Source organism: Triturus cristatus, chromosome 5_2 (genome assembly GCF_964204655.1).
Source record: "Triturus cristatus chromosome 5_2, aTriCri1.1, whole genome shotgun sequence".
In the NCBI taxonomy this organism is placed as follows: Eukaryota; Metazoa; Chordata; class Amphibia; order Caudata; family Salamandridae; genus Triturus; species Triturus cristatus.
This window is the reverse complement of record NC_140588.1, coordinates 198,132,221-198,147,255: the sequence shown is the minus strand read 5'-3', so window position 1 is coordinate 198,147,255 and position 15,035 is coordinate 198,132,221. Positions and strand designations below refer to the sequence as shown.

Here is a 15,035-nt window from a genome sequence, read left to right as displayed (position 1 = left end):
TTAAGACTATAAGCACTTTACCACTGCAAACCAGTGCTAAAGTGCATGTGCTCTCTCCCTTAACATGGTGTGATTGACTTATTCACAATTGGCATATTTAATATACTTATAAGTACCTAGTAAAGTGCATTACATGTACCCAGGGCCTGTAAATTAAATCCTACTGGTGAGCCTGCAGCACTGACATTGCCACCCACTTAAGTAGCCCTTTAAAATATATTGCAGGCCTGCCTCTGCAGTGTATGCAGTTTACACTGCCATGTCGATTTGGCAATTTAATACCCCTTGCCAAGCCTTAAACTCCACGTTTTTTGCATATATTCACCCCTAAGGTAGACCCTAGGTAGCCCATACAGTAGGGTACTATGTAAAAAAAATGGTAGGACATGTATTTTTAAGATTTACAGGTTCTGGTAGTGAAAGACTCCCACATTCGTTTCTCGCTACTGTGAGACCTACCCCTCCCATAGGTTAACATGGGGGATTCCTTGTTACATCTAATAAGTGTAATTCCCAACTGGAAGGAGGTAGTGTCGTGTTTAGTGCCTATGTAATTGTAATGATAATCCTCCTTAATGGTAAAGTTGAATTTATCATTACAATTTTTGAAAAATGCCACTTTTAAAAAGATGACGTTTGTCTGCCCTTAGCCCTGTGTGCCAGCTGCCTGTCTCCGAAACAGGTCTGGGGTAGGTGACAGCTGGTCCTTGTGCATTCCCTCTAGACAGCCACACACAAATGGAGCTTAGGTGTGACTGATGGACCATCCACATCCTGATGGGCATCCTGGGCAGGATGGGAGGGAGGAGCTGGGCACAGCCTCATACTTACACTTGAATAGACATTTTCCTGTCCCCACACAAGGACTGCTTAATCCCCTGAATCCCCTGTAGTGAGTCTGGAGCCATGGCAGGTAGGGAGGACTTCAAAGCCCCTTTGTAATGTCATGTAATGTAATGTAAAATAAAATAAAGAAGCTGTGCTGAGGTTCTCAATGCCCATCGCGGTACATAGTGCTGAATCCTTTTCCTAATGTAGAAGGCACCCATATTATGTAGAGCCTTAAAGGCCAGGACCAGAGCTTTGAATTGGATCCTCTTCCGGACCGGCAGCCAGTGCAGGGACTTCAAATCTGGAGACATTCGCGCTCTAGGTCCCACCATGAGAATAGCTCTGCCCGCCGCATTCTGAACCACCTGCAGGTAGCCTAGTAAATAGTCAGGGAGGCCCAGGTACAAAACATTGATGTAGTCGAGCCTCGATACAATCAGGGCCTGGACTACAGTCTTCCTGTATGAGACCGGAAGCAGGGGGAGAAAATTCTTTAACATTTTAGGCAGCCCAAAGCAGGTGCCGGCAACTGTTTAGATCTGAGCCTTCATAGACAGGTCAGCGTCTAGATTGACCCCTAGGTTCTTCACAGCGCTTACTGATGCTGCAGGGGGGGATATATCCTGTGGCCACCACTGGCGCCATGTTTCGCAAGGATCAGGACCGAAGAAAATAATCTCCGATTTCTCTGGGTTGCACTTTAATTGGTTCAGTCTCAACCAGGAAAACACCTCCGTCAAGCAGATGTTTATCTCTCCGCCTATAAAATCGGCACCCTTGTCACAGGTGAACAGCAATTGCGTGTCATCAGCGTATGATACTAATTTAGTGCTGTGTTCCTCAGCTAGGAGTGCAAGAGGAGCCATATAAACATTAAAAAGTGTCAGACTCAGGACCGAGCCCTGCGGCACCCCTACGTCCATAGGGCGGATGAGAGCTGCAAAGGGAGGAGACCAGATCGTTTGCTATCGATCTCTTAGAAAGGAGACGAACCACTTGCATACCGTGCCGCTGACGCCGCAGTCCTGGAGTCTCTGCAAGAGTCGGTCTTGGAGCATGGTATCAAAGACTGCGGAGAGGTCCAGTAATACCAGTACCGCCTTTCCCCCTTTATCTAGTGTCACTTTAATAGCTTCAGAGACTTATAATAGGACTGTTTCTGTACTGAAGTTAGCTCTGAAACCCGACTGACTGTAATGGAGTACATGGTTGGCTTCCACATAATCCGTGGTGACTGAATTTACATATTTTTCCAAAACTTTGGAAAAGAAGGACAACAATGATATCGGCCTGTAATTACAAGCCACCAAGCGGTCTGCCGAGGGTTTCGTTAATAGCGGGAGAATTTTGCGTTTTTCCAGCTATCTGGCATCTGCCCCTCTTGCAAAGAGGTATTCAAAATCAGGTTGATGGCTGGGTTAATAACCTCAGCAATAGATGCCAGTACTTTTGCTGGACATGGGTCCGAGGGTGATCCGGACTTAAGAGCTTCCATTATCTCGAGAGACTTATCCAAAGGGATAGAAGGGAACTGCGTGAGGGAAAACCCTGTTTTAGGGTTGGCGGGGGGAGGAGGCCATGAGTTTACTTCCATCGCCTGGAGCGACACCTCAAAGGAATCTTGAATAATTTTGATTTTATCATAGAAATAACGTGCCAGATGGTTGGTCTATTCACCGGTAGGGGTAAATGAGCTGTCCACTGCATTAAGGGATGAGAAGTATTAATGATTTTGAAGAGTTCTTTACTTTTATTCCCTGCTCGTTCAATTTTAGAAGAGAAAAAAGTTTATTTTCCTCGTGGATTTTACTGTAGTGGACTTTCAGGGTCTGTTTGAAGGTGGTTTTGTCCTCGGGATTGAAATTGTTCCGCCACGCTCTCCCCATAAGAACTGAAGTGAGACCCTACCAACTCATTACACTTATGGACCTGTGGATACTCTGCCAGTAAGAAGGACTGCTGTGCTGCTAAAGGACTGACACTCTGTTGGACTGCTGCTCTGGAAGAACTGCTTTTCTGCTGTGCTGGCCTTCTGCCCTTCATGCCTAAGTAAGACGTACTGGACCCACTCCACTTGAACCCAGCACCAAAGTGACTCCAAGGGCTTGCTGGTTTGCCTCTTGCTCTAAATGTCACCAGGACATCAAAGACTTCAAACAACCCTGCAAGAGCACCTGGACTCTGCCATCTGTGAGTCCTGGACCTTTTGAAGTACGTATAAACTGCTGTGCCAGCAGAAATTCACACATCAACGCTGTGGCACTGATCGGAACTGAGGCATCCCCTTCAACAACGATGCATCATCACTGCCATGAGGACCAAGTACATTGCATCGCCAATTGCACGGTGTATCGCCTTCATTCCCAACACATCCTGGCCTTTGCGTGGCTCAACGACACATTGCTTTCATCCAACAGTTCGACACTGACACATAGCCTTTTTGCTTCCTTCATCTCGGTCCCCTCAATGACGCAACTAATGTACTTTGCACCAGGCCAAGGCTGGTCTCTGTATCCGACCGACATTCCAACACGGTTGGCCTGAACTTGTGGATTTGACCCGGTCTAGCGCAACCAGATTGCCCCGGTTGGGGCTTTATTCTTTAAGCACTAAAATTCACCATAGTCTTTAAAAATTCATAACTCCGGTTCTACTTATTGGATTATTGTCATTTTGGCATTGTTTTGTTCATTTAATTAAGCTCTATTTTTATAAAACGGCGTGGTATCTTTTTGTGAGGTGTTTTCACTGTTTTGCTGTTTGAAGTGTTGCACAAATACTTTACAAATTGCCTAAGTTAAACCTGACTGCTCTGTGCCAAGCTACCAGAGGGTGAGCACAGGTTAATTTAGGGTGTGTATCTGACTTACTCTGACTAGGGTTGTGGCTCCTGCTTGGTCAGGGTGCATACCTTTGCCAATCAGTAACCCAATTTCTAACAACAGTGGTTTCTGACCATGTGACCTTGACAAAGCCCGTGCGTGTGAGAAAAAGTCAGTAGATGATAATCCCTTTCGCTATATTTCTACCAAGAACATTTTTTCATAAAGAAATTACCTTTTGCCCTTCTTGATATTGAACTGCTTGTCGGATTTTGTCTGATAGATTTAGTGACTTGTGATGGCTATGAGAACATGATTGGTGAATGGGAAGGCAAGTGAAAATGCATACGTTTGTCTTTACACGACAAGCAACTTACCGCTTGTGAGGGGATTTATTGTGCACTATAACATTTGTCAGGCATATTTTTTCAAGAAGATCATTTCGTGGTCAAAAGAATACTACATGGAAGATACAAATAAACTAATTTATTCAAAAATAACTGACAAGTACTATAATGTGTTTACTAATTTAGCAAGATCATTGTTCAGGGAAACAACTTGTTTTTTTATGCAGTATTTGCTTGTTTTAGAGGGAAAAGCCACCTTCCTAAATTGGCTTCAAGAGCAATGGCTTGCTTCTCTTTTCTCTGCCATCTAGTCTGTATTGCAGTCACCATCCCGAGGCAATGAAAAAAGAAGCAGACATACCCCCATGATGTGTTTGAAGTGAGTGCTGAATTGAACGCCAATCATATGGCCCCACATTTGAATCCTGTCCCGTATCTTTCATGCATTTCCAGTAAAGCAAAACACATGATGTCTTTCTGACCAGGTAGTGTTGTATGGCTAGCCTTGTTACTGAATGAGGGGACTTCTGTGAATGGGTAATTGCGGATGAGAGAATGGTGAGTGACTGGGTGCCAGGATAGATCAATGAGTGAGTGAGCCACAGTGGAGAAAGTGAAGAATATCCTCCTGACATCAGTTTGGCTGAGGTCATTCATGCAGTCACTCACTTATTCATTCTTCCACGCATTTATTAACTCATGTATACCACCAGATACTCTGCTATTGATCCAGATATCTGCCAGTACACTCACTCACATTTATCCATCCAGGCTTTCATTCACCAACTCATATACTCAATTACTCATGCACTAATTCATCCATTCATCTATGCCACAAATCACTCACTTGTCCATCAGTGCATGCACTTACCAATGCATTCAACTATGCTTTTACTCATTTTCACATTCAGCCACTGAATCATCCTTGCAAAAACATGCACAAAACACCAAGGAATGAAGAAGCACTTAATAAAAGCCAGACCTATTGGCATTACCAATGCTTGTTTTTACTGTTTTGCATATTATGGATCTTTTCTTTTCTTAACTCAGTTCCTAAATATTAATTTAAAATTAAAGAATGTCTTCATGAAAACAAAACAGCGATGATAACTTATATGATAATAGAATTGTTCAACCATTTTGCGGAAACGATTTATGATATTCTGTTTAAATGTTAATACTTGCTGTAATAATAATTAATGAACAAAACTTGCCTCATAAAAACATTATTTTTTCTTACTGCGAAACTTCACATAAATCCTGTTTGCACTACGAACTTGTCCCAACATGAAACCATCCTGCTCTCCGTGCTACTAAACTGTATACAAATTAAACTGATAGAAGCCATGGACCTCATTACAATGGCAGTCGGACGAGTGTCCAAACCCCAACGTAGCGGGATGGAAACCAGCCGACAAGTACTAGGCAGCTCCACCCCCCATATTATGATCTGACTGCTGTGTAGGTAGTCGGAAAGATGCCTTTTACTATTGCGGTTTGTGCTGCAGCCTGGAAAAAGGCTGCAGCACAAGCCGCAGTAGTAAAAGGCATCTTTTTAAACTTCCATGCATTGTGCCCTGGCACACTGTGGATAGATTTTTGGGGGGCACCACATGTGCCCCCCTGGCCACATAGCAGAGGCCCACGGGGGACCAGGCCCTGCTAGGGGCCCCCAAAGTCCCTTTCTGACAGCCTTTCCATGGCAGTGGGACCACCATGAAAAGGCTGTGGAAAATGGACATCATTATCCCTACGGCAGTGCCTGTGAAGGCACCACCATCATTGTAGGGATTACTCTCCGACCACCGCCCGACAGGTTCCTTGTGCCTATCGGAGGTGGTGTTTTTTCCCCCTGCCTGCTGAGCTCCGACCGACAGTATCTTAACCCCTTCAGTGCCCGCCCCTTTCCCCGCCCTGTGCCAGCCGTTGTATTAGCGGGCGGGGTCTATGACGAGCTGGACTCGTCATGGGCGCAGCGCCACCGCGGCCCATGACGAGTCCAGCTCGTCATGGGCACTGAAGGGGTTAATCCAGTGGTCGGACAGTTCCTCTGGATGTCGGGCAGACCGACATCAATGGCGTGACAGTCCGCCAGACATCCTAATGAGGCCCTTAGTGTCAATCTGTCATACAAAACGGGTGCATAAGTATGCATAAGTAAATCATCTGTGAAGATAGTCTAACAAAGGAGATAGGGCTGAGGGGGAAGGGGCACGGAACTTCCCCAAATTACTTGGGAGTTTATGGTTATTGTTTCACTTTGCTTTGGGGAAATAGCAGGTGTCCCCTGACATTCTCAGTAGTACCTCTGGAAAGCGGTCACTGGCACTTACGGCTCGGTCCTATAACTCGGGTATAGAGAGAGCCTTGAACAACCGGTACAGCCCTAAGCAGCAGATAGATCATAAGGCTAGATTATAGACTTCCATTTCTTTTATCGTTATAATTCGTTGTTGGACTGCATTATTCTGTTAGTTATCTGGGGTCAGAATTTGAGTGATGTGCTAGGAGACTGTAAAGATTTTCTTTGGCGATTTTTTAAAAAGTCTGATGAATACAATGTTTACTACTTGCGCTTGGCAACATTTTCCACTTATCTGGTTTTCGCGATAAAATTCAGACATTTCTGTCCATTTTAAGTTGTTTCTGGTTGAAAAGATTGCAAAAATCCATCCAGTTTCAAGGTCACTAATAAATGGATTTTAACGGTAACCTGCGATAAAACAGCCTATGCATTTTCAGAGCTACGTGGAACGCATAAGGAATTTTGCCAGCTTGTGGCAAAAATAACACCAGGGCAAAAATGTAGGAAAATCAGTAGACTATGCAAATTTAACCGTAGGCCAATTATCAGAAACTTTGCTTTTGTGTTAACGACTTTGCTCACCTTCGTGATGACATTCCTTGAGCCAGTATTCCTTACCTTCTACAATGTGCTTTGCAGACGCCAGCATTAAGGCCATAGCCATGTCTGCGGTGGCGTCATCTCCCACATGTGGGGTGTTGGCGACTTTCACCCCGAAGCTAGAAATCAGCTGCAGGTCCAGGTGTTCTATTCCAGCGCCTTGGCTTGCAACTGCCTTCAGGTTGGGCAGAATCTGCAGGAGTTCTCGATCCAACTGTGGCTTCCTCCACCACATCAGCACTACCTGGATTTGAGCTGCAAATTCCTGCTTGTTCTTGAAAAATTCTTCGCAGTAGACAATCCTGAAGTGCTGTTTCACTATCTCTTCGAATTGCTTTGGAAAGCCATCGACGCCTCCGACGTAGGACATCAGGGCATACGGGAGACCCTCCATCATTCCCTGTGACGCACCTGAAGACATCCAGTCAGCGTTTTTTTTGTAGCGGATTATGTATGAGCAGCACAACTCCGACAGGTCCGATGGGTCGCGCGTTAAATTATTACCATTTATTACCATTTAACATTATTACAGAAATTAATCTGAATTTGGGTAATGTAAGCTGGCGCTAATGGAAAGCGCCCCAGTGGACCTTGTCCCGAGCTCGCTCTGAATAAACAGCAAACAATATATGTAGATAAATACTTAAAAATTGGATAATTAGCCTTCCGCGTACGAAGAGAATCGCGCGCAGAAATCTACCTCTAGCACATGCAAAAATGGCGAAGAAAATAAAAGTGCGTTTCTGTTTATAGAACTGGAATAGCGTACCGAGTAAACCATTAGAAAAGTAAGGGGGGCAGAGAGTAAAGAAAACATACCTAATACGCCTGTGAGCAGTGGTTAGGCGGGGCAAAAGCGTCCTAAAATTAATAGTTAAAAGACAAGTCCCCTCCTGTTACGGACTTCGGCCTTTTCTTAGGCACCCCCTTGCTAACGATCAAAGTAGCAAAAATGTGATTGCTAGCGCCGTCAGTATATGACGAGAGCAGGGCGTAGTTATAAAAAAGTGCAGCAGGTGTAGAGGAACCGGTTTTCAGGGGTGTGACAGCACCCCTGCACCCCAATCATAGCTTCCTTTCTCTACATAAGAAAACATTACTTGGGGCACGCTTCCTTTGCTTGCATTAAGGGACGTAGTGTCTTTACTACGCATCTGAGACAGGAACCGGTGACTTTACACCTCTCATAAATTCCAGATTTTGGATTTAGCCCAGAGTAATCTGAATCATGCCAATGTCTACGGGTTTATGCGCTGGCCTTCCTAAACTTAAATGCTGTCTGTTCCGTACTCAATTTACACTCTGCAGTCTAGAAGTCTGTCAGTCATAGCTTCTCTAAACATCGGCCACATGGATGCTGCCATTAGCAGGACGTTTCTCTATACACACTCCTGTGGCTCACCGGAGCCCAGGGCTTTAAGTGGGCAGGGTCCTGCTGGTCCTCAGCACCTGCCGTTCTAAAAAGCAGGTGCTGAGATGGGTCTCTATTGGGCTCTCCATTTTTGCCCTAATCCTCAGAATGAAAAATAAATCTGAACTCTACAGCAGTACCACTCTTCACTGCCTGTGATGTAACTTCAAAGAGGCTCGTTATAGTATTTTCACAGTGCCATCATTTCAGAACGGAAGCATTTTCAATATCAAATACGAGGAAGCCACAGTTGTTGCTTATTTATCTTATACAACTAACAACCATTGACAAAGCCAATAGTCCTTGCTTGATGTAGGTGTAATGTTACTTGTATTATATATCTGGATCTAATGATAGAACCAGCTAAATACCAGAGGGGCGAAACACAGATTTTTAGTTTATGTGTTTTCAAGCCACGTCTTTAATCACACCGACCACGTCCATTTGAGAGACCCCCACCCCAGCTTTTTCATCCCACTTAAAGCCCTGCCGGAGTCCATTTATGAAAGAGTAGCTAAGGCGAAACCTGTTTTGTTTGAATGGGGTTTTGGTCGGAAACTGCAAGCACAGCATCGGAGCTCACTGCCTGACCTTTTTCCTGCCAGTATATGCCAATCATTGCTTGAGACCTGTAGGTTCTAAACAATGGGTAACCAGCTCTTTGCAAATGTGCAACCACAGTTTAATGAAGTGAAGGGGACAGATATGTTAATGGAACATACATGCACATAAATTCAGGGGATTAAATTACAACTCTAAAATAAGAGTGAGAAAGCTATTGTGTACTTCCTTTTAAAATATCTCAGACTAGATGAGGAAAAGGGAGTCATCAGGGGGAAGAGAAAGATCAATTCTTCTCTTGAGACTGCCGCCCTCGTGGATTGTTGAGGGGTAGGGATGACTTTGAAGGCTTAAGGGACATTGTGAGGAGCCAGCTGGGTCGGCACCATGGGACGTATGAGCAATCTCTTGATGGCTAAAACCCTTGTAAATTGTCCATTGCTGCCTCCTCATTTCGGGATGCTATATTCCAGCCAAGGCCCGCAATGCTGCACATGTCTGTTAATCAGCATCCCTTGGGAATTAAACAGGGGAAAGGAGTTATAGGTGAAGCTTTAGAACCAAAACTTTGTAGTAATATAGGTGTGTTAGAAATTGGGTTTCTGGTTGGCAGAAGTTTGCACCCTGTCCAAGCAGGAATCAAAATCCTAGTTAGGGTAAGTCAAATAGACACCCTAAATTAGCCCTTGCTCACCCTCTGGTAGCTTGGCACAGAGCAGGCAGGCTTAACTTATGAGGCAATGTGTAAAGTATTTGTGCAACACTTAAAACAATAAAATAGTGAAAACACAAAGAAAATCAGCAAATATAGTGCTTAAAAGCATAAGCACCAACTGGGGCTATCTGGTTGCGCTTGACTGGGTTAAATCCAAAAGTTCAGGTTGCCTGCGATGGATTGTGGGCCAGATACAGGGACCAACCTTGTCCTGCTGAAAAAGTACCTTGGCTCGAAGATGCGTCGGGGTCAAGATGCGAGAAGCAGGGAGGCGAGGCATCATTTCTAATTCTTAGGTTTCATAGGCGATGTGCCATCGAGTCGCGCACTCAGGGATGCATCCTCATCGAGGAACACTGGATGTAGGTGCTGTCGACGTAGAGCTGCACACCCGGAGTTGCAATGTCTCTGCCCTCGACCGTAGCGGCGATGCATCAAAGGAGATGCACCAGTCCCGACCGGCGCAATGACGACGATGCATGGATTTTGCACAACAGCACAGGAAAACCCAATTCCAAGGACTCAGGTCTGGATTGGCACCACTTGGCAGGGCAGGACTCACAGATGGCAGAGTCCAGGTGCTGGATCAGAGTTGTTGGGAGTTTTGATGTTCCTGAAACTTCAGAACAGGAGGCAAGCCAGCAAGCTCTTAAGTCACTTTGGTTCTGGGGATGCAGAAATGCAGGTCTAGTCTTTCTCATTTCCAGGTAAGGAGGACAGCAGGGCAGGCACAGCAGAGCAGGAGTCCAGCACAGTGACAGTACTTTCAGCAGCACAGCAGTCCTTCTTCCTGGCAGATTCTCCTCCGGTCCAGAAGTGTACTGAGTTGGTGGTGTAGAGGGTCAAGTACTTATAATCAGTTGTGCCTTTGACGAGGGGAAGAGTTCAAAGAGAGGCCTTTGAAGTGCACAGAATCCTTGCCCTTCCTGCCCTAGCTCCAGACTCACTACACGGGGTATGCAGCTCCTTGTGTGGGGACAGGCACAGCCCATTCAGGTGTAAGTGTCAGCTCCTCCCTCTAATCCTGCCTAGAATGACCCATGAGGATGTTGATGCCCATTACATCTAAGCTCACTTTGTGTGTGGCTGTTTAGAGGGAGTGCCCATAGCCCAGTTGTCTCCCACCCTCCCCTCAGACATGTATTAAGAGACAGGCAGAAGGCACAGAATGGTTAAAGTAAGAAATGACAACTTTCTGAAAGGCGCATTTTCAGACTTACAACTTAATATAAATTTAACTGTACCATAAGTTGTGATTTTAAGTCGTGAGTCCAGAGACACCAAACTTGAAACGTTTTGCTTTTCCCAATTGTAAATTACACTCCTAAAATGTAATAAGGTAATCCCAATGTTAACCTATGGGAGAGATAGACCTTGCAGAAGTGAAAAACACATTTGAGAGTTTTTCACTGTCTGGACATATAAAACTTAAAAGTACATGTCCAGCATTTTAAATACATTGGACCCTGCCATTGGGGCTGTCCAGGGCCTGCCTTAGAAGTGACGTATATGTTTAAAAAAAGAAGGTTTGGGCCTGACACGAGGGATAACTTGCCTGGTCGACATGGCAGTTTGAAACTGCTCACACAGGCTCAGCAGTGGGAGGCCTGAGTCATGTTTAAAGGGCTAATTAAGAGGGCAGCACAATCATGCTGCAGGGCCCACTTGTAGCATTTAATTTACAGGTCCCGGGAACACGTAGTGCACTTTACTAGGGACTTATAGTAAATTAAATATGCCAATTGAGAATAAACAAATGTTACCATGTTTTAGGGAAAGAGCACATGCACTTTAGCACTGGTAAGCAGTGTTGAAGTGTCCAAAGTCCTAAAACAAGCAAAAATGAAGTCAGCAAAACAGCAGGTCAGAAGGCAAAGACATCAGGGGAAACAACGCCACGAATGCAAGGTCTAACAAGGTGTAATATAAATAGCAGTACTAATTTATGCAAGAAATCAGACAGCTCACAGCCCAGGAGACAACCAGAGGATAAAGTTCAGGATGGAGATCAGCAGCCTCAGCTCAGGGTCGGAGAGTGGAGGGGCATGGGATCTCGTAATAGAAAGTTCTTGTTCTCCCATGCCGTATCAAGGAACTACATGCAAACTGCAAGCCAAAGGTTTAGAATATATATATATTTTTTCTGAAACATTTTTTATTGTGAGGTTGCTAAAGAGGGTTCATTTGGGAAATAATAACATCTTGTTAATACAGACACGCCTACTACTGTGCTACATTTTAAAACCTGTTTTTATGGTTCTCCAAACCGAGCATTTGTCGGTACTATCTCCTAGATAATCTATATGATACTGTGGGCACGATCTATCAGATAATCGGCATGATTGAAACGAAGCAGCCGATATGATGTCAGGAATGGCGTTTTCTTCAAGAATAGATGAGGAAATGTGTCCCTAAAAATAAGATTCAAAACAGTATCTCAAAACAAATCAATAAATAAAGACTGACTTAAAAAGACTTGAGATCAGTAAATTAGAAAAAAATATGAAGGTTTATTGAAATACTAAAGTGCAATACATAAGACTATAATATAGTTAGTCTCACTTATTCAGACAGGTTTAGAAATTGTTTGTCACAAAGGCTCCTGCCATTTAAAATATATGCAAGCATGAGCAAAATAAATAAATAAACTAAGTCCAGAAGTTGCAGCATATCAATAGAAACATCGGGCAGCATCCCTAGAAGAGACACAAAGGAGTAAAAATAAATCTCTATCAATCCCAAAAGCCATATCTTAAAATTGTCAATTTCAACATAGAAAGCAATTGAAATCACAGTCAGTATGGGGTGAGCAAATGTAACAGCAGATTAACAAATCAAAATACAGCATTGTAAAACGTCATATAATACTACCAATCTTATGCTATTCCACTAAAATAATATTTACATGATCTCTTTGGCCTAATGTCATCAGAAAGAACAGCACAAATCTGGTAATATAAACAATATAAAGCTGCGTAATGAAATGTCTACTGTGAACGAATGGGAAGAGCCTTGAAAAGTATTGAAAAGGCTTCCTCTGGGAATCTTTGTGAAGAGCATGTCAGCACAAAATAGTAGTGCACATTTGCTGAGTGCCAATGAGAAGTATAAACACACAATCAATATTAAAAAGCAGCCCTACTAACTCAAGATGGAGTCGGTGCCTAATTGAGGCCTAGTTTGGCTAAGGACAGGAAAACACAGTTATATACATCTCAGGAATATTGTTTCAGTTACAGAATAGTTGATGTTAATAAACAAATCATACAATAGCTATAATAAATCCCCCCTATGATGACTATATTCATTATCAATATCCCAATATTTGATTCCTAGTACAGCCTGCATCACTTTCTGTTTCTTGCGTCACGATTCTTTTAGTACCTTGATGTCATCGTGTGTTCAAACTTTGATGTCTTTCAATTCATAAATACCTAATTTTCCCTTATTTGTATACTCTGCTGACACCTTCAGCTTACACATACAATTTATTCTCATTTTTTAAGGGATTGCGTCAAACGCTTTAAACAAAAGAATGGAACCAATTACACAAATTAACGCAATAATTAACGGGGTTAGAATAAAACAAAGCATACTCCCTCCTACACTGCCAAATCACTAACCAACCTTTCCGAATCTATTTCCAACCTCACTGAACCAGGACCAATTGATTCCCACAGACCATATTCCTCAAGAGCTTTTGCTTCACAAGAAGCATTAGTTATATAAGTACTAACAAACTTACTGGTATCTGGAATGAAGGTGCAGCACTGGTATACCTTCAGCACAAGATAGACTCTGCCCTCTTTTACGATTCAAATGTCTATTACAAGTCTATTTTGCATTATCATAGTAATACTTGGCAAGAGAAGGTACTTCAAGGGCTGTTTAGGGAGGTCCAGCATACATGCCCTATCAAACTCTAGTAACATTAGGTATGCAGTTCCTCAAGGCGGATAAAACAATAAAGAGGTGGGAGGAAGGGGATCCTCACACACCCAGCAAGCTAGGTGTCATGCTTCATCATGTGGACCTGCTCCTCATTGGGTTGACACTGCAATACCCGATGGGCACCCATAAAGGAGCTCTCTGACTTTACTCGGATTGCCTCTGGCCTCTTAGTTTTCCAATGTAATTGTTTGCTTCTTCTCACTGATTCAGGCCAGTTTTCTCCTTGGTGCATATTCTCATCTTCAGATTCTTTTGTGACTATTGTTGAATCTTTTTCTTCAACTGCATTTGTGCTTTCAACTGTATCAGCAGCTTGAGTCATTGTAAACTGCTTTCCTTCAGGGGGTTGGAGACTTGAATTTGTAGCTTCACTTTCTCATGAACTGTTGTGTCAGTCTCTTATTCTTATTGTTCATGATATTGCGATGCTTGTTTCTTGATCTTCTTGTCCCTCCTCTTGATCCAAATCAGGAAATTTAGCTTGGTACTATGAATCAGTGGCTTTTGTCGTCACTTATTCATCTGCAGTGTTCACTCTCTTTGTGTGAGCTACATGGATCCACTTCACAGTATAGGTAGTCACAAGAATCAATTTGTGGGGCCACGGCACCATGGTTCTAAACACTTTTTGCGAACATGCTTCGTAATTAACACAGTCATCAGGTTGCAATGGATGACACAGAACTTTTTTGTTGACAGTGTTGTCAAATTGGACTGATCAAAGACAGATCACATCAATTCAGATATAACTTTGCAGTAATCCAACAAAATGTCATCACTTATTGACACAAGTGATACACGGGATTCTCATAGCCATCCCCATGAGCTCCTCACGTGGAGTGCTTCTCTGCTCATCAGCACAAGTGGAAGTGCTACAGGCCATTTCCAGGTTGTCGAGGCACACACTGTAGCTAGCTTGGATTTAATAGTCCCATTCATTTTCTCAACCACATCTGATGCTTCTGGTCTGTCTATAGCTGTAATGGAAATTTTGCTCAATTTGTCAAGCTGTACATAATGAATCTCATTCTTGGAGTGTGTTCCACTGTCTTTCTCAACAGAAGTAGACATACCGAATCTAGGCATCAACTGCCTCAATAGTAATTTAGCCACAGTCATGCTATTGCATCTTCTAGTAGGATATGCTTTGGCCCCTTTGGAAAACAAACAGCAAATTACTAAGATATTTCTTAGACTATTGTAAACAGTCACCACAATATATTCTGCCTGTAAATTACTGAATGGTCCTTCAGATTTTCCTATGCAGCTCATAGTCACCAATGTGTGTTTGCCATGATTAATTCTTGGACATGTAATGTATCTTTGATATAGATATTCACCTATAGTTCTAAAGTATATTATACCAGTATTGCTTAAAGGTCCTAACCATGGTGCTTCTCCCTGCATGTGTTTGGCCATGAATCATACATGACAATATTGAATCAGGAAATACATATTAATTCTCAAAATTTACCAACACAACATTGTAGTC

At 43.3% G+C, this 15,035-nt stretch overlaps 1 protein-coding gene across 1 annotated transcript in view; it reads right to left on the bottom strand.

Annotated features, from left to right (window-relative positions):
* The window catches only part of LOC146822790 (uncharacterized), a 388,769-nt gene extending 381,165 nt beyond the window's left edge, over positions 1 to 7,604 (bottom strand). The window contains exon 1 of the mRNA XM_085606585.1: positions 6,924 to 7,604. Coding sequence (XP_085462711.1) covers positions 6,924 to 7,422 — 499 coding nt within the window. The 5' untranslated portion in view covers positions 7,423 to 7,604. The remainder of the gene's footprint in view (positions 1 to 6,923) is intronic.
* Between the last annotated feature and the right edge of the window lie 7,431 nt (positions 7,605 to 15,035).